The sequence below is a fragment of the Balaenoptera musculus genome, chromosome 17 (genome assembly GCF_009873245.2).
Source record: "Balaenoptera musculus isolate JJ_BM4_2016_0621 chromosome 17, mBalMus1.pri.v3, whole genome shotgun sequence".
NCBI lineage: Eukaryota > Metazoa > Chordata > Mammalia > Artiodactyla > Balaenopteridae > Balaenoptera > Balaenoptera musculus.
Window position 1 is genome coordinate 49,598,573 of NC_045801.1, and position 19,311 is coordinate 49,617,883.

General features: G+C 35.3%; 1 protein-coding gene across 1 annotated transcript in view; it reads left to right on the plus strand.

The window, feature by feature from the left end:
* The window catches only part of MMP16 (matrix metallopeptidase 16), a 334,023-nt gene that overhangs the window by 275,923 nt on the left and 38,789 nt on the right, over window positions 1-19,311 (plus strand). Inside the window, exon 7 of the mRNA XM_036829818.1 lies at window positions 2,333-2,471. Coding sequence (XP_036685713.1) covers window positions 2,333-2,471 — 139 coding nt within the window. The remainder of the gene's footprint in view (window positions 1-2,332; window positions 2,472-19,311) is intronic.

Below are 19,311 nucleotides of genomic sequence, written 5' to 3' on the forward strand. Positions count from 1 at the left end.
GCATTGCAGTCATCTGAATGAAATACAATGGCAGCCTGAGTAGCATGGTGACAGTGATGATGATGAGAAATAAAGAGATTTGAGATGCTATTTTAGAAGTGGGAAAGACTAGAGGAAGCCTGAGGTGGCACAGCAGGAGGGGGCTGCGAGAACAGTGAATGCCTTCTGGAAACGTTCATGTTGAGACATGTGAGACATTCATAGATTTACATCAAGTTGTTGGTTAAATAAAAAAATCTTATATTTTAGAAGAGAAGTAAAAGTAAGTCAGTTCTACTAATTGGTTTTTTATAGAGGCCTGAAGACAGCATCCTCTACTGCAAGTACATCAGTGACATCATCATCTTCATATGCAGACAGCAGGAGGACACTTTTTCTGTACAGTTGTCAGCAAACAACGTGCAGATTAGATTATAAACCAGAATTTTAGAGGGAACAGAAGAAAAGCAAACTGCATTTCTCTTGTATGTTACTGCTTTGTGATATATACCATAGATTTGTTATCTTTGTGAAAAAAATGGTCTGTCTGGGTCCCCTACTACATGGAAAGAAAAATCTATATATATGTAAGCTACAGAGTGTTCGTACCTGAAGTGAAATATTGGTGTTTAAGTAGGAATTCCTATTTGGTAATTTTTAAGCACGATGCTTTTTCACAAGTTGACTTTGCAAATGTGCTAGCTGTGATTATTTTTAGTGTATCCTATCCCTTCCCACCCTTTTCTTTCTATAAGAGCTGTAGCCAAAAAGAGGTCAGAGGCAAGATACAAACAATATTTTTAGGGGGCTGTAGAGGTGATTCCTCATTCTTTCCTTTACATCATAGGCTAAAACAAAACATACGTTGTTTGGAAAAGTGAAAACATTTTTTTTTTTCATTTGCCCATGGTTCAAAGTCCTTTATATATCATACCCTTGCAGAAAATGAAATGTGTACTAATCATCTTTCTATTCATAGCACTTTTGTGTTCTTGTGACTCCCATATAGCTTTTGGCTTCTAAAAACTAATCACTTACTTTAACTTTGCCCTTTCCTCCCTAACTTTTGTTTTCTTTCAAGAAATACTTACTGAGCTTCTCCTATGTGCAAGGCATTTTTCTGGAAATAGGAAGCCATAAGAAAACTAAAGACAGAGAATCCTTAGTAGATTGTGTGTGTGTGCATGAATGAATATATGAATAACTGACAAATTCTAGGAAATCTAGTCAGGCTAACCTATTCTTAGCCAAAAGCTTGGGAAAACTCTATAATAAATCACTTACTAATACCTAAGTTGGGGGAAGAGAGCAGAGAACAATTGAAATGGAAGTATTTTTGTGATATGCACTTATCTAAATAGTACAAATATATAACTTGCAAGTAAAACTCTGCTTGTAAATACTGAAATAAAATGTAATAGTAAATTTTATTTTATTGGAAACTAATTTTTTAAATATACCTAGTTTTTCTAATATTAAAGCACTTTGGATAGTTTCTAAATTATTCCAAAATTTTCAATAGAAAACAATTTAATGTCATCAGGTATACATTTTGGGGAAAGAGTTTTTGACTTTAGTGAGAATTTATGGTGAAAAATCTTGTGTGTAGTCTAATTATTAAGTCAACAATATTTATAAATACCTGCTATGTAGCAAGTCGTATATATTATTCACTAGAGATAAGAGTAAACACATTTAATATAAAATGGCCTGTGCTATGACTGAGTGAAGTACAGGTTATTATGAAAGCAAATAGGAGAGGCAATTGACCCAGATTGGAATCCACTCTGATGATCTTCCTTCAAGATCACTTTGTTCATTTAAGGTGACAATATAATTTATCATCCAAACCAGGACACATTTGAAGGTGAAAGAGGACTCTACTTATAATTACATGGGAAAGTAGTTGTAACATGGGTATACCAGGAGGCATGGCCTCCCTATTTCATCCCAACACTTCAGGTGGAGATCTTGCATATGTCTATAAATGCAAAGGTGCATATGTAATCGTATGCTGCTCTTATATTTTGGAAAGCTCACTTAATCCACAAATCTGGCAGGGACTTGTCTGTGCTACCTCTGTTTTTCAATCTAGAAAGCCCTGGAGATAATGTAAACTGCCAAGATTAAGTAGTTTTACATTATCTTTTTAACCACAATGTATGGATTAGACATTGGGTAGTTTACTACAGAATGTTTGTGATCATTCTGGGCAAGGTAGCTGTTTCTTTGACTGTTTTGATATAGGCCGGTGATAACAGCACTAGCTTAGCTGTGAAAGCATTAAACCATCACACAGGGAAGTTCCCCGAGGCCTCACCTTTGTTGAAAGATGCTTGTGTTTGGTTTGTAGGACCAGTGGTTTTGGCGAGTGAGAAACAACAGGGTGATGGATGGATACCCCATGCAAATTACTTACTTCTGGCGGGGCTTGCCTCCTAGTATTGATGCAGTTTATGAAAACAGTGATGGGAACTTTGTCTTCTTTAAAGGTAAGGAATGTTTCCCATGTCTTGCTCTGCTGTATCTTGGTCATTTTGCCCAGGGCCTTGTTGCACATATAGAGATGAATAAGTAAAACCTGTTGAGTGAGGTTAGGTAGCTAATTCATTTTATAAAATGAACCACATATGTTAGCTACAAATATAAATGAAGTAAAATCAAAGATAATTTTTAATTCTCTAAGTTATATTTTCTCATATGGTATCCTCATTTGTAAGTCAAATTTTGGAGGCATTGTGATCGCTTAGAATTTTTAGATTTGGCCTAAAAACACCAGAAAAATAAATACACAAATAAGTGAATGAATTAATTAAAAGTCATTTTTCTATTAACTAAGGGATTTGGGGATTTTTTTTAAGAGCATTTGGAGTTGCTTGCTGTTTTTATGCAATGAAATCCATTTCACTTCTTATTTTCATATGTAATCTCTTAAACTTTACTTGATTTAGTCAGTTTATGTTAAATAGTTTTCAATAAACTAAGAAATTGCTCATAAAGGCAAGGAAAACTTACGAGTAGAAAAAATTCACCCAATCATTTTACCCAATAAAATTTATTATTTGTTATTTATCTGAGTGACAAAATTCAATTGCACAAATACTAATGTCTAACATGCAAAAGTGAAATTATCTGGTAAAGTGAATTTAAGTCAAGTGACTGGTACTCCATCTTCTAAACTTGCTAATATTCAAAACAATAAATCTTAAGTCTATTGGGGGGACAGGGAACACAGACTGACTGAGTTGTAGGACTGAGAGAATTGTGAAGAGAACATAATCTGAGGAAAACTAGAGTGCAGAATGAATATGATTGAATGGATTGGCCAAGAGCCTAAAGGACTGAGAATAAGCATAAATAAGGATTGAGACTGAGGGAAAAGAAAAGGGATCTTAACCAAAAAAAAAGGCAATTATTCTCAGGATCAAACTAGAAGAATTCATAGCAGTGATGAGAGTAATGAAAACACAGGGTTTGAGAGACACTTGTGATATTTTAAGTGAAGTCCAAACCACCCATGTAAAGTGAAAGTGTATACTCAGAATTTATCTTTACAAATTATAAATTGAGAAAGAGGGGTATAGTACATTAATTATAAGAACATGATGATCCTGCATTCATTCTGCCAATTTTGAGCACTTGCTAGCTGTAAGAACTGGACAGCTACTCAGTTCCCTTTGCCTCGGTTTCTCCACCTGGAAAACGGGATTAGTAGTTCTCCCCATCTCAGGATTAGTTTAAAGACTAAATTAATGACTACATGTGAAGTGCTTGGTACATGTGAGCCCTCAATAAATGCCAACTATTGCTGCTGCTGGTGTGATTACTATTAATATTCCTGCCCTCCTGCTATCTATAATAAGTGTATAAAGGAAGTAACCAAAAAAAAAGCAATTATTCTCAAGATCAAGCTAGAAGAATTCACAGTAGTGAGGAGAGTAATGAAAACACAGTTTTTGAGAGACTCTTGTGATATTTTAAGTGAAGTCCAAACCACCCATGTACTCTACCATTGTGGACAATGTACATGTAGTGTACCATTGTGGACAAAGAAAGGATACATCTAAAGGTTCTGAATCTTAGGGGCATGATATTTGGAGAAAAATTATCTTCCCATACACTCTTCTTTGGTCCTGTGCTCGGTAGCAGCAGAAAAAAAGTGAAGAATAAACCCTAGGCAGCCTATGGCTTGAGGGCTGTCCCATGGGGCCCTGTCTCATCACAGGATCAATAGTGCTGTCTGACAAAACTGCCTGAGGAGAAATTGCCACAGTCATAAACCAGTGTTCCTACAGTTCTTCATTGCCTCAGGGCCTTCTCACTTTTTTCATGTTGTCTCTCCTCACTCACTCGCTCTGGAATGGCTAGCTCCTTTTCATCTTTCAACAGCTGGCATAAAAGGGACCTCCACAGAGTGCCCTCCCTGCCCACTCCATTTAAAGCAGTATCTTCCAACTTGCACAGCTCTTGTAAAAATTTGAAATTATCTACAGCATTCAAATATAAATTTCATGAGAGATGGAGCTTGTTTATATTTTCTTGCACACCACTCTATTTTCAGTTCCCAGAACAGTGTTGGGTGCATAGTATGTGCTTAACAAACATTTTAATAAAAACAATATGGTTAAATATTGATTTGACTCAATAAGGTATTTCTTATGTTGTGATGCGAACAACAGGAACAACTCTGTCTCTTGTCACATATATATTAAATTTTAGAATGTTTAGCTTGCCAGTGGTGTCTTCTTGATATACTGTCTGTATCAGGAAATGTCTAATCTTAGAACTTTGTCACTCCAAGGACCCTGGTTGATGTTTCCTTCCTCCAGTTTACTCTCCACATTACCTTCAAATAAACCTTCTCCAAACCCAGCTATGAACATCAGCTCCCTTATTCCAAACATCATTGCTTATCCAGAGGGAGCCACAAGCTCTGGTTGTTTCCAATAAGACCACTCCCTTCCTTGGTATCTATCTCATTATTGGCAGGAGAGTTAAGAGTCCTAGAACCCTGAGATTTGGGTGACACACCACTCCCTTTCCTACCCTTCTCACAATAGTCACAATCAAAATGAGTGTCTCAGCTTGCCACCATCTCTTTATGGCCTTTATCACCTCAAAGTCTAGATAATCAGATTAACTCTCATCCCAAGACCATCATCCCCATCTTGCTCTATGGACCTTGAGACCACCTCATCTCTAGCAGTCCAATTTCCCTCCCTGTTTAATTTTCTGCATATCATCCAGCAAACTATATGTTTCACTTATTAATTGCTAATCTGTATCCTTCTCAATAGAATATCAGTTCATAAGGTCAAGGTTTTCTCTAGTTTTTTTGTTTTTTCTTTTAAATACTGTTGTACTGACAAAGGAGTAATCTCCAAAATATACAAGCAGTTCATGCAGCTCAATATCAAAAAAACAAACAACCCAATCCGAAAATGGGCAGAAGACCTAAATAGACATTTCTCCAAAGAAGATATACAGATTGCCAACAAACACATGAAAGGATGCTCAACATCATTAATCATTAGAGAAATGCAAATCAAAACTACAATGAGGTATCACCTCACACTGGTCAGAATGGCCATCATCAAAAAATCTACTAACAATAAATGCTGGAGAGGGTGTGGAGAAAAGGGAATCCTCTTGCCCTGTTGGTGGGAATGTAAATTGATACAGCCACTATGGAGAACAGTATGGAGATTCCTTAAAAAACTAAAAATAGAGCTACCATATGACCCAGAAATGCCACTACTGGGTACATACCCTGAGAAAACCATAATTCATAAAGAGTCATGTACCACAATATTCAATGCAGCACTATTTACAATAGCCAGGACATGGAAGCAACCTAAGTGTGCATCGACAGATGAATGGATAAAGAAGATGTGGCACATATATACAATGGAATATTAGTCAGCCATAAAAAGAATGAAATTGAGTTATTTGTAGAGAGGTGCATGGACTTAGAGACTGTCATACAGAGTGAAGTAAGTCAGAAAGAGAAAAACAAATATCATATGCTAACACATATATATGGAATCTAAAAAAAAAATGGTTCAGAAGGACCTAGGGGTAGGACAGGAATAAAGATACAGACGGAGAGAATGGACTTGAGGACACGGGGAGGGGGAAGGGTAAGCTGGGACGAAGTGAGAGAGTGGCATGGACATATATACAGTACCAAATGTAAAATAGATAGCTAGTGGGAAGCAGCCACATAGCACAGGGAGATCAGCTCAGTGCTTTGTGTCCTACTAGAGGGGTAGGATAGGGAGGGTGGGAGGGAGACACAAGAGGGAGGAGCTATGGGGATATATGTATATGCATAGCTGATTCACATTGTTATACAGCAGAAATTAACACACCATTGTAAAACAATTATATTCGAATAAAGATGTTAAAAAATAAACAAACAAACAAATAAATAAATAATGAACAAAGGGGGCATACAGTTATAGCATATAGAGAGCTTTAGAACAAATCTTATTCTGAGTACTTATTAAGTGTCACTAAACATCTTTCAGCTGACGGGCAGGGAAAGCAAGCCTCTTAAACCACAAAATAAACATTTTCTAAGTAAAAAATAAATAAATGAATAAATACTGTTGTATCCCCAAGATCTTAAACCAGGAGTTGACAAACTTTTTCTGTAATGACCAAATAAGAAATATTTTAGCCTTTGAAGCCCATACCATCTCTATTACATATCCTTTTATTTTTTTTAACCTTCAAAAATGTAAAAAGTCTTCTTAGATCATGGGCTGTACAAAAACAGGTCATTTGTCCTAGTTTGCTGAACTCTGTTTTAAACAATGACTGGAATGTAGTAAACACTAAACAAATAATTATTGAATGAATGAAGAATAAAATTCAAGTCCCACTATGTGTTTGTATTCACAGCTCTATACACGTTGGTCTCAGCCTATACCAGCCATCCTGGATAACTGTTACTAATGTATTTAAGCATTATTCTTCTCCAAGTTGTTCTTTTCTTTGGCCCTTTTTCCCTTTTTTTTCTTTCTCTTTTATGTTTTTCTCTTCTAATCTGTACTATACAGCAGTACTTGTACTTAACTAGCTTAGTCTTTTATTCCTTCTGCTTACCTGATGCCCGTGGTGGTACACAAAGTTATTTAATCATATATTTCCTAAATGTACTTAGTGTTAGCCTTGCTTTCATCTTACATAAGAATTTGAAGGTGTGGATTTGAATATAACCATAAACTAATATTATAATTTTAGTTATAAAATATAAATATTGTCTTAGTAATATAAATAAAGCATATGTTATATTCAAGTGAACTTTAATAAATATCTTAAGAATAGGAAGCTGCTAGATACAATTAAAACTTCATATTTTGGTATAATTTGTATAATTTTTCAACTTTGGGCAAAATTGTATGTGTTTGTATGTCACATGCAGTGGGAGTTGTCAGTACACAATTATAAAAACATATATTGCTTGCCTTCTATAGATGTGATCAGCTGTATATTCTTAATAGAATTTTATTGCTTTTTGATATGTAAAAGTGTAGTATAAGGGTGGTCTCTGCTTCCAGCCAAGATGTAATAATAGGGATCAGATTTATCCTTACACCTAAAACCACCAGAAATTGGACAAAGTATATAAAGTGATGATTTTCACGACATTGAACATCAAGAATAAAGGTAGTGAATCTTGAGAGTTAAAAACAAAGAGAAATAAGCCCAGAAACTGCCTCAGTTTCCTGTCTTGAAAGAATTTCCAGGCTGTGGCCAAACATACAGAAATCCAAGCAGAACTCAGAAGATTCTCTCAGTTGAGGAGATAGAGCTGAGAGTCAAGTGAGAATAAGGTGGCTACAGTTCACAAGACAAAGTAATGCAGAGGAAAGAGCTGCACAGAGTGAAGACCCAGAGATTAGCAAAGAAAACTCCTAAGGGATGGGAGAGAGAATTGGTCAGCATATGTGTGTAAGGATGCAACTGAAGTCTGGAGAAAGAATCTTGTGATAGATATAAAAGAAACAATGCCTGACCCTCGCATAGGGCTAACAGTACTTGTTCCTACCAGTCACGGGTTGTCCATGGGCACTGGCTAGAGTACTGAGAAGAGTCTTGCCTAAGTAGTGGGGAATAATTATCCCAGAAGGAGCACTGTTTCAGTCCTACCTAACAAATCTTAAAACACCTGAAGTAATCAAATTGTTTCTAAGTAACAGTCCTAGAACAAAGCTCAAGAATAATTATAGGGATATAAAACTATTCACCCAACCAGGCAAAATTTGCAATGTCTGACTTTCCCCATAAGATCAGGAACAAGACAAGGGTGTCCATGCTTATCAATTCAATTCAACATTTTACTGGAGGTTTTATCTAATGTAATAAACATAATGTAAAACTGTCAATATGTTCACAGACAACATGACTGTCTATGTAGAAAATTGGATGCCATCAACCAATTATCTATAATTGATCAGTGAGTTTAGCAAAATTTCAAGATATAAGACCATAATACAAAAATTAATTATAGGGCTTCCGTGGTGGCGCAGTGGTCGAGAATCTGCCTGCCAATGCAGGGGACACGGGTTCAAGCCCTGGTTTGGGAAGATCCCACATGCCGCGGAGCAACTAGACCCGTGAGCCACAATTACTGAGCCTGAGTGTCTGGAGCCTGTGCTCCACAACAAGAGAGGCCGCAATAGCGAGAGACCCGCGCACTGCGATGAAGAGTGGCCCCCGCTTGCCGTTGCGCAACTAGAGAAAGCCCTCGCACAGAAACGAAGACCCGACACAGCCAAAAATAAATAAATAAATAAAATTAAAACAAACCAACCAACCAAACAAAAACTATTAAAAAATGATTAATTGTACTTCTATATGTTTTCAAGATTGTGAAGGTTCTAAGACTTTACCGTATTTGTAAGCTAGCAAGTTAGCCTGCCACACTTTCATGAATGTTGGCAGAAGACATGAGATTCCTGACTCAGAGAAAAAGAAAGACTCAAAAGCAGTAGTGGGCTTCCTTGGTGGCATAGTGGTTAAGAATCTGCCTGCCAGTGCAGGGGACACAGGTTCGAGCCCTGGTCTGGGAAGATCCCACATGCTGCGGAGCAATTAAGCCTGTGCGCCACAACTACTGAGCCTGCGTGCCACAACTACTGAAGCCCGTGTGCCTAGAGCCCGTGCTCCACAACAAGAGAAGCCACCACAATGAGAAGCCCGAACCCCGCAAGGAAGAGTAGCCCCTGCTTGCCGCAACTAGAGAAAGCCCGTGTGCAGGAACGAAGACCCAATGCAGCCAAAAATAAATAAATTAAATAAATTTTAAAAGAAAATTCTTACCTAGGATTAAAAAAAAAAAAAAAAAAAAAGCAGTAGCCATTTGTATGAGTTCCCTGAGCCCCAGTTCTCAAAGGGTGACGTGAACTGGGCCTGTTAACACCTATACTTGTAATCAGTTACATGCAGGAGAGGAGTCACAAGCTTAGAGAACCTAAATTTTTTTTTAACATCTTTATTGGAGTATAATTGCTTTACAATGTTGTGTTAGTTTCTGATGAATAACAAAGTGAATCAGCTATACATATACATATATCCCCATATCCCCTTCCTCTTGTGTCTCCCTCCCACCCTCCCTATCCCACCCCTCTAGGTAGTCACAAAGCACTGAGCTGATCTCCCTGTGCTATGCAGCTGCTTTCCACTAGCTATCTATTTTGCATTTGGTAGAGTATATATGTCAATGCCACTCTCTCACTTCGTCAATAAGGTGTAAGCTGCTTAACTTTTCCCCAGAGGGGGCCTTTTATTTATTTAATTGAAGAGTAAACAAACCATCCCTTTATTGTGGAGGGAGATGTTTTCTCTATAACCCAAGATTGTTGATATACAAACATCTTTGGAAATAAAGTCCAAAAGAAAGGCATTATCAGTGCCTCTGCTCACAAGACATGCTGAGAAGCAAGTGACCTAGGGAGAATTGTCTCCCGTCACATACTAGCAAAGAATAATCAATAACTGAACTTTTTAAAAAAAATTAAAATGACATCAGAAATATCAAATATTTAGGGATCAATCCAAATAAAATGTGTATGACCTAGACACTGAAAACTATAAAAATTTGCTAAATGAAAGTAAAGAAGACAAATGGACAAATATGCCTTATTCATGGTTTCAAGAACTTGATATTATTACAATGTCAATTCCTGCCAAATTTATCTATAGATTCAGAACAATCACAATAAAAATCTCAGCAGGTTTTTTTTGTAGTAACTGTTAAGCTGATTCTAAAATTCATATGCAAATTCAAAAGACCTAGTATAGACAAAACCTGTTTGAAAACACTACTTGATTTCAAGTCTTATTTCTTTTTTTTGGCCTTGCTGTGCAGCTTGTGGGATCTTAGTTCTCCCACCAGGGATCAAACCTGGACCCCCTGCAGTGGGAGCTTGGATTCCTAACCACTGGACCACCAGGGAATTACATCAAGTCTTCTTTTAAAGCTACATTAATCAAGACAGTGTGTCTTTGGTGTAAAGATAGAAAAACTAGATCAGTGAAACAAAATAAAGAGTCTAGAAATAGACTAAAAATATATATGAACAAGTAATTTCTGACAATAATACAGAGAATATTTCGTGGAGAAAAGATAATTTTTCAACAAATGGTGCTGAAAACAGGATGTTCATATGCAAAAAAGTAAATTCTAAACCACACCTTTCACCATATATAAAAATGAATTCTAAGTGGTCCAAACCTAAATGTAAGACATATAACTGTAAAACAACTAGAAAAAATTAGGATAAAAATATATGTGACTATGGCTTAAGCCAAAATTTCTTATATTTAATGCCAAAATCACAATTCATAAAAGAAAATGGTAAATTGGACATCAAAAATTTTTTAATTTACTCTTCAAAGACACTAAGAGAATAAAAAACATGTCATCAGCTAAGAGAAAATATTTGCAAACACATATATGAAAAAGGATTTGTATCCAGAATATGTAAAGAATTCTCAAAACTCAATAAAAAGAAAGCAAGCAGCTCAAAAATAAGCAAAGGGTTTGAACAGAAACTTCAACAAGGATAATGTACAGATGACATGTAAGCACATGAAAAGATACTAAGCAATATTAGTCATTAGGGAAATGTAAACTAAAACCACTATAAGATACATATTTGTTAGAGTGGCTAAATTTAAAAAGACAGACCATGCCAAAGCAACCATGCCAAGCTGACAATTCCTTTAAAAGTTAAACATGCAGACACCATTGCACTCAGACATTTTCCCAAGAGAAATGAAAACATTTGTGCAAAGACATCTACACAAATATTCAAAGCAGACATATTTGTGATAAACAAAAACTGAAAACTAGTCATATATCCTCAATAGGTGAATGGATAAACAAACTATGGAATATCCATATAATGGAATACTACTCAGCAATAAAAAAGGATGAACTACTGATTTGTACTATAAATGAATGAAGCTCAAATAATTATGCTGAGTTAAAAAAATCAGACAACAAATGAGTACATGCTGTACTGTTATATTAATACAAAATTCTAGAAAGTGCAAACTATAATCTATAGTGATAGGAAGAACCTCAGTGGTTGCCTGAGGACAAGTGAGATAGATTGGGCAGTATGGAATACAGAGGAGCATAAGAAAACATTTCAGGATGATGAACATGTTCATTATCTTGATTATATAGATCTGCTGGATATGCTGACAGATATATACATATGTTGAAACAAATTACATATTTTAAACATGTGTTGTTTATTGCTTGTCACATCAGTTTATGTTGGAATAGTTTAAGTATTTCATAAATTTAAATATATTGGTGACCATGGGTAGTAAAATTTTATTCCTTCATTGTTCCACAGCATATTAATTATGAGCATCCAAATTAATACTGTTCTGGTTCAGTCACTTACTTAAGCCCAGTGATAATCAAGCAGGGTGTCCCCATATAGCAGAGATGCCTCAGCCCCAGAAACCTCTCTTCTTGGTTAAAGTTCTTGTGTTATTGAGAACAAACATGAGAAATTAACTAAATATTAATATAGACTTAATCCATTTACTGCAGATATCATATTTAAAATTATATAATCTCAATTTAATTTAGATGTTACAACTTACAATGATTATATTTTCAAATAAGTGTTCATATTGGAAATGACTATATAACATATTTTGACGCCCACATTTTGAATAATTCCATATTTGTTATTTTATATTACTTATCTATGTTCTATTTCTTGCTCTCTGTTCTAATTTCCCTAGTCTTATTTTTGTTTATATTTTACCATCTTATCACATTTTTGCATAATGAAACAAGGTATAAGTAAGTAGTTAAATATCTTAAGGAATTTTCTTTTCAACCTCACATCTATAATTTTTGTTTTTGTTTTTTCTTAAGAAGCCAGTTCTTAATATCTCCTTTCACTGGTCAAGATGCTACTCAGTATAGCTGTGTATATTTGAGTGTAAGGCTGGTTGTATAAACTGCGGGCCTTTCTACTCCATGCTAACCAGTCTCATGGTTTGGTATATGTGACACATGGTATACCTAGCGTTGTTTAGAATAATGATGTCTAAACAGACACCCTCATTCCTCTACTTGATATTTAGCAGTGAACTGAGTCAGTCTCTTCTATTTATGTTCAAATGTTGGTTTATTTAGTGAGAAAGCCCCAGAAATAGAAAATGTATTGCACTTCAGGGAAGTAATATGCTTTTCTCCAGCAACTTAATGTACCACACATTTTGTGCTAGTCAGCTGTCTGAATATCACTCAGGTAAATTATTATACAGGTAAATCCTGTATAATAGAGTAATGGTTTATAAGCACAATCAAGCCAGGTGTTTATATCCTTGATTATGAGTCATGTTCAGGATGAATGGTTATGAGTTAATAATATCAAATATCTATGTTAGAAATTGAGCTGGTGTAATGTCCTTCAAGAGTTGGACGTAAATTTAAAAAACACCTTCAGTGTTGTCCAAATCAGTAGTAGTCAAAATTAAGTAGTTGAAAAGTTGTCTCAAAAGTTGTCTCATGTTGTTGCTATCACTCAATAACTTTTAAGCAGGACTTATCCTATTTGACATTTTCATTTCAAGAAGCAAAAATCTCTTATAGAATAGGAACCAAAATATCTGAGGCAGAAATGAGGAGGGTAATAAAATTTGGGAATAAGAAAGGCATACAAAAGATGTAAATCAAAAGAGAAGAGTTGTCTAAAATATGTGGTACCAGAAGATGACAAAAAAGAGAACTTTTGCTTAAGAAATGGTTTATGTGACTTGCATTACTACTTTATTTCAAATGCTCATAAACTGCAATTTATTTATGCTTCTTACAAATCATCACTTTTGAAAGATTTAGGAAGTGCTAATGAAGTTCATTTAAGATAGAAATACATTGCTTCTTACATAGTAAAATGGATAATCTAAAAGATCTTTTAATATAAATAGATGAATATAAGGATAACTTATTTCTGTATAGGAAATAATGGAAAATTGATGCCTAAAAAGTTACATTAAATTAAGAAACTTACATTCAGTGGCCTTGGTGTACACAATAATAGATTTATAACATGTAAACTGTGCTATTTTTTTGAATTAAAAATATTCAGAAAAATTTAATATTAATGTTTATATTTTATATTGACAAGAAGTGACCATCTAAACCAAGGGGCCAAACATTTAATATTTGAAAATCTCCCTTGGTATTTTACCTCTATGTATTTATAATTATTCAGAAAATCTATTGTATGCTTTTCTTATGGCTGTTTTTATTTATACTTCAAACTGCAATATTTTTTCATCAGTAGTAATTGTGTGTCGAAATGTTCCTCATTTTCAAAAACTTTTGTCACATCCTTTTATTTCTTATGTTTGAGTTTGAGTTCCATGGGAAGCAAACACTATGATAAAGTTACAGGGAGGGAAGTAAACCTGTGAAAGATAAAGAGGGAGGAAGCAGGACCGGCACAGAGTCTTGGCAAACCCAACAAGGAACTCCAGAGCAAAGATTGCTCACTAGAGAAGTCCCAGGTAGGGCAGAAATAGCCAGAATCCAGTACCTGCTGTGCTCAGTCAGGAAGCTGGAAGCTGCCTGGAAGCTGCCCAAACAGAGCATGGCCCGACAAAAGGCACTCAGCTGACTGCTTGGCCTAACTATCAGATCCAAAGGCATTCAGCTGAATGGCCAGTTCTTTTTGCAAGGGAGATCTAAGCCACTCACCTCAGTGTCTGCCACATTTGGATAAGTATTCAAAATTTTCTGCTTACTTGATAATAAATGCTGGTAACGAAAAGTCACATGACCTCCAAAATTGGGTATGTATTCAAATTTCTTGAGTAACCTACCTATAAACAATATAGAAATTAAAAGGTAATCCATAATTTCTCTTTCAGATATTTCATCATTAGTGTATAGGAATACAGGAGATTTCTGTTCTTTAATTTTGTATCCTGCTACTTTACCAAATTAATTGATTAGCTCTAGTAGTTTCCTGGTAGCATCTTTAGGATTCTCTATGTATGGTATTATGTCATCTGCAAACAGTGACAGTTTTACTTCTTTTCCAATTTGGATTCCTTTTATCTCTTTTTCTTCTCTGATTGCTGTGGCTAAAACTTCCAAAACTATGTTGAATAATAGTAGTGAGAGTGGGCAACCTTGTCTTGTTCCTGATCTTAGTGGAAATTTTTTAAGTTTTTCACCATTGACACCGATGTTGGCTGTGGGTTTGTCATATATGGCCTTTAAGGAAACACTCCCATTTACCATTGCAACAAAAAGAATAAAATATCTAGGAATAAACCTACTTAAGGAGACAAAAGACTTGTATGCAGAACACTATAAGACATTGATGAAAGAAATTAAAGATGATACAAACAGTTGGAGAAATATACTATGTTCTCGGATTGGAAGAATCAATATTGTCAAAATGACTATACTACCCAAAGCAATCTACAGATTCAATGCAATCCCTATCAAACTACCAATGACATTTTTCACAGAACTAGAACAAAAAAATTCACAATTTGTATGGAAACACAAAAGACCCCGAATAGCCAAAGCAATCTTGAGAAAAAAAAAGAAAAAAAAACAGAGCTGGAGGAATCAGGTTCCCTGACTTCAGACTATACTACAAAGCTACAGTAATCAAGACAGTATGGTACTGGCACAAAAACAGAAATATAGTTCAATAGAACAGGATAGAAAGCCCAGAAATAAACCCATGCACATATGATCATCTTATCTTTGATAAAGGAGGCAAGCATATACAGTGGAGAAAAGACAGCCTCTTCAATAAGTGGTGCTGGGAAAACTGGACAGGTACATGTAAAAGTATGAAATTAGAACACTCCCTGACACCATACACACAAATAAACTCAAAATGGATTAAAGACCTAAATGTAAGGCCAGACACTATAAAACTCTTAGAGGAAAACATAGGCAGAACACTCTATGACATAAATCACAGCAAGATCCTTTTTGACCCACCTCCTAGGGAAATGGAAATAAAAACAAAAATAAACAAATGGGACGTAATGAAACTTAAAAGCTTTTGCACAGCAAAGGAAACCATGAAAAGACAACTCTCAGAATGGGAGAAAATATTTGCAAATGAAGCAACTGACAAAGATTAATCTCCAAAATATACAAGCAGCACATGTAGCTCAATATCAGAAAAACAAACAACCCAATCCAAAAAAGGGCAGAAGACCTAAATAGACATTTCTCCAAAGAAGATATAGAGATGACCAAGAGGCACATGAAAAGATGCTCAACATCATTAATCATAATCATTAGAGAAATGCAAATCAACACTACAATGTGGTATCACCTCACACCAGTCAGAATGGCCATCATCAAAAAATCTACAACCAGGGACTTCCCTGGTGGTCCAGTGGTTAGCACTCCATGCTTCCAATGCAGGGAGCATGGGTTCAATCCCTGGTCGGGGAACTAGGATCCCACATGCTGCACAGGGCAGCAAAAAAAAAAAAAAAAAAAGAAAATCTACAACCAATAAATGATGGAGAGGGTGTGGAGAAAAGGGAACCCTCCTACACTGTTGGTGGGAATGTAAATTGATACAGCCACTATGGAGAACAGTATGGAGATTCCTTAAAAAACTGAAAATAGAACTACCATATGACCCAGCAATCCCACTACTGGGCATATACTCTGAGAATACCATAATTCAAAAAGAGTCATGTACCACAATGTTCATTGCAACTCTATTTACAATAGCCAGGACATGGAAGCAACCTAAGTGTCCATCAACAGATGGATGGATAAAGAAGATGTGGCACATATATACAATGAAATATTACTCAGCCATAAAAAGAAATGAAATTGAGTTATTTATAGTGATATGGATGGACCTAGAGACTGTCATACAGAGTGAAGTAAGTCAGAAAGAGAAAAACAAATACCATATGCTAACACATATATATGGAATCTAATAAAAAACAATGGTTCAGAAGAACCTAGGGGCAGGACAGGAATAAAGACACAGATGTAGAGAATGGTCTTAAGGACACAGGGAGGGGGAAGGGTAAGCTGGGATGAAGTGAGACAGTGGCATGGACATATATACACTAAAAATGCAAAATAGATAGCTAGTGGGAAGCAGTCCCATAGCGCAGGGTGATCAGCTCGGTGCTTTGTGACCACCTAGAGGGGTGGGATAGGGAGGGTGGGAGAGAGACGGTAGAGGGAAGGCATATGGGGATATAAGTATATGCATAGCTGATTCACTTTGTTATATAGCAGAAACTAACACAACAATGTAAAGCATTTATACTACAGTAAAGATATTAAAAAAATTTTTTTTAATTTAAAAAATATTTAAAAAAAATAAAAATAAAGAAGAATGAAAAAAAGAAAAAGGTAATCCAAATAATGGACACTGACGTCAGTCAGTGTCCTTAATCATTGATTATTGACATTATTTATTTGAGTAGGTAGAAGGCAAATTTGTTCAGCTGAATATTGTGTTATATAAGAAGTACCATTTATTGGGTACTATGAGCCAAATACAGTTTGGGTATATTATACATCTGATCTATCATTGTTTCCAGAACTTTTTATGAGAGGTGTTAGTATTTTATGTATAAATTAGGAAAGGAAGCCTCAGATTTAGTGACTTGCCCAATATCTCACAGCTAATAATTGGTAGAGCAATCATCCCCTAGTTCTGATTTCAAAGCTGTTGAATGTTCCACTAAACCACAGACACTAATAAAGAATATATTATTTATGATAATTTTTTAAAAATTTATAGTGTTCTCAAAGAATGTATCAATGTTGAACAGTAATCAGCCAAACAAAATTTATTGGATAATCCACGTACAGGCTCATTTTATATGAAGAAAAGCCAGCCAATATGAAATTATGTTCTAATCGTTTATGTAAAAGGTCACATAGTAAATACTTTTGGCTTTGCGGATCATAAGGTCTCTATCATAATTACTAAATGCTGTTGTTGCAGGATGAAAGCAGATTAAACAATATGTGAATGAATTGGTGTGTCTGTGTTCAGATAAAATTTTATTTACAAAAACAGGCATCAGCTGGTGGCCCTAGTTAACTGACCACTGTTGTAATAGAAGATACAAAATATAAATGTATAAGTAGAGTTTTGTAGACTCTGAGGAGACAAAAATACAGTTGATTGTTTTAAAAACTTAGTAATTTAAAAAGGGTATCTAATTCATGGGGATACAATGAGCAAGACATGAGCATAACACAGTGGATTAATTAATAAACACTTCCAAAAATAAATGTGGAGTGATTAGTTGATAAAGGGGAAAGGAAGCAGGAAATTATCAGCAATTCTGAAAGCCAGACAGAGTGTATACACGTTCTGTTTTGAAAGTCAATTTGGAATTGTTAAGTTAAGCACTGAATTAAGAGACCTGGACTGTAGTACAAATCTATTAGCAATTGGTTGTGTGATTTCAAGCACATCACTTTTTTGACTTGTAAAATAAATGTGTTAGGCTGAATTCTCAACGGTTTTTCTGATCCAGTACATGTGAACAACACAGTGCACTCCTCTCAGTAACAGTGGCTCAGTTCAAGGGTGTTAAGAGAGTAGGTAATAGTCTCAGCCTCCAGAGTAGGCACTGTCCTCTTGATAAAAATTCTTAAAAGTAATTAGACACTATACTTTTCCTTGTAGGAATAAGCATGTAATTTAAAAATTCTTTTTGGTATTGTTTGCTTAGTGTCTCTTTCTTGTGCTGGTCCCTCAGCTCCACAAAAGCAAGACCCTAGTGTGTTTCCTTCGTTGTTGTATCTATAGCTCCTGGTTCAGTGACTGGCTATAATAGCCTCTTAACAAATATACATTGGATGGATGGATGGATGGATGGATGCATTGCTTGGTGAATCTCATTGAAAAATTATTGGAATAGATGATCTATAAAGTCCCTTCAAACCCCAAACATTCATTGAGGTTATTTGTTTTATTTATAAAGCTTCTCTGTCTTTAACTCAGACTTGTTGATATTTTTCTCTGCATTCTGCCAAGTACAATGTCAGTAAGGACCAGTTTTTTCCACTTATTCCAGAAATCAACCTCATATGAAATCCAGTAAATGCCTTCTTTCTGCCAAAGAGGCAATATTTTCCTAGAGAACCAGACCGTCTGATGGTAAGGTAGCTTAAAAATCCACTTCTCCTATTAAAAAAATAGTTGAATATGAATCTCACATATTTACTCAAAATCTAAAAAATAGCAACAAAGTCACTTCAATTTTGTCATGTGAAAATCTTACCTCATCAAGATACAAAAAGAATTGTATAATTGTATTTCCTTAATAAGCACTTGGAGAATTAACTGTATAGCTCACAATCATTGTTGCATTATTTTCTTGAATTCTATGCCACAAATACTCAGCAGGCAAGATGTTGTTCATTTTAAATTGTTTTGTATGTAACTGCTGGAATCTCATCATGCAACCTTACAGCAAATGTTTACTGATGAGTTTTCTTTTTTGTTTTGTGTTTTAAAGAGAAATGAATACATTTTAAAAATCCCCTAGTGTTTGTTCCTAAAAGAAAAAAAAAAAAATTTAAAGCTAATTGAGACCTTTTTAGACAAAGGCCTTGATCACTAAAAGTGAAGGGCAGATAGTTTCTCTTTTATTGATGGAAAACTTTTGACCAACAGTATTGGGGAGTATTTCCAAAACACATTACAATTCCCTCTCCTCAGAATAATGCTTTTATATAATAACAAGACTTTCCTGGAAGAACTGTAAGTCTTTGCCTTTCTTCACACATTATCCTCTCCTGAGACACACTGG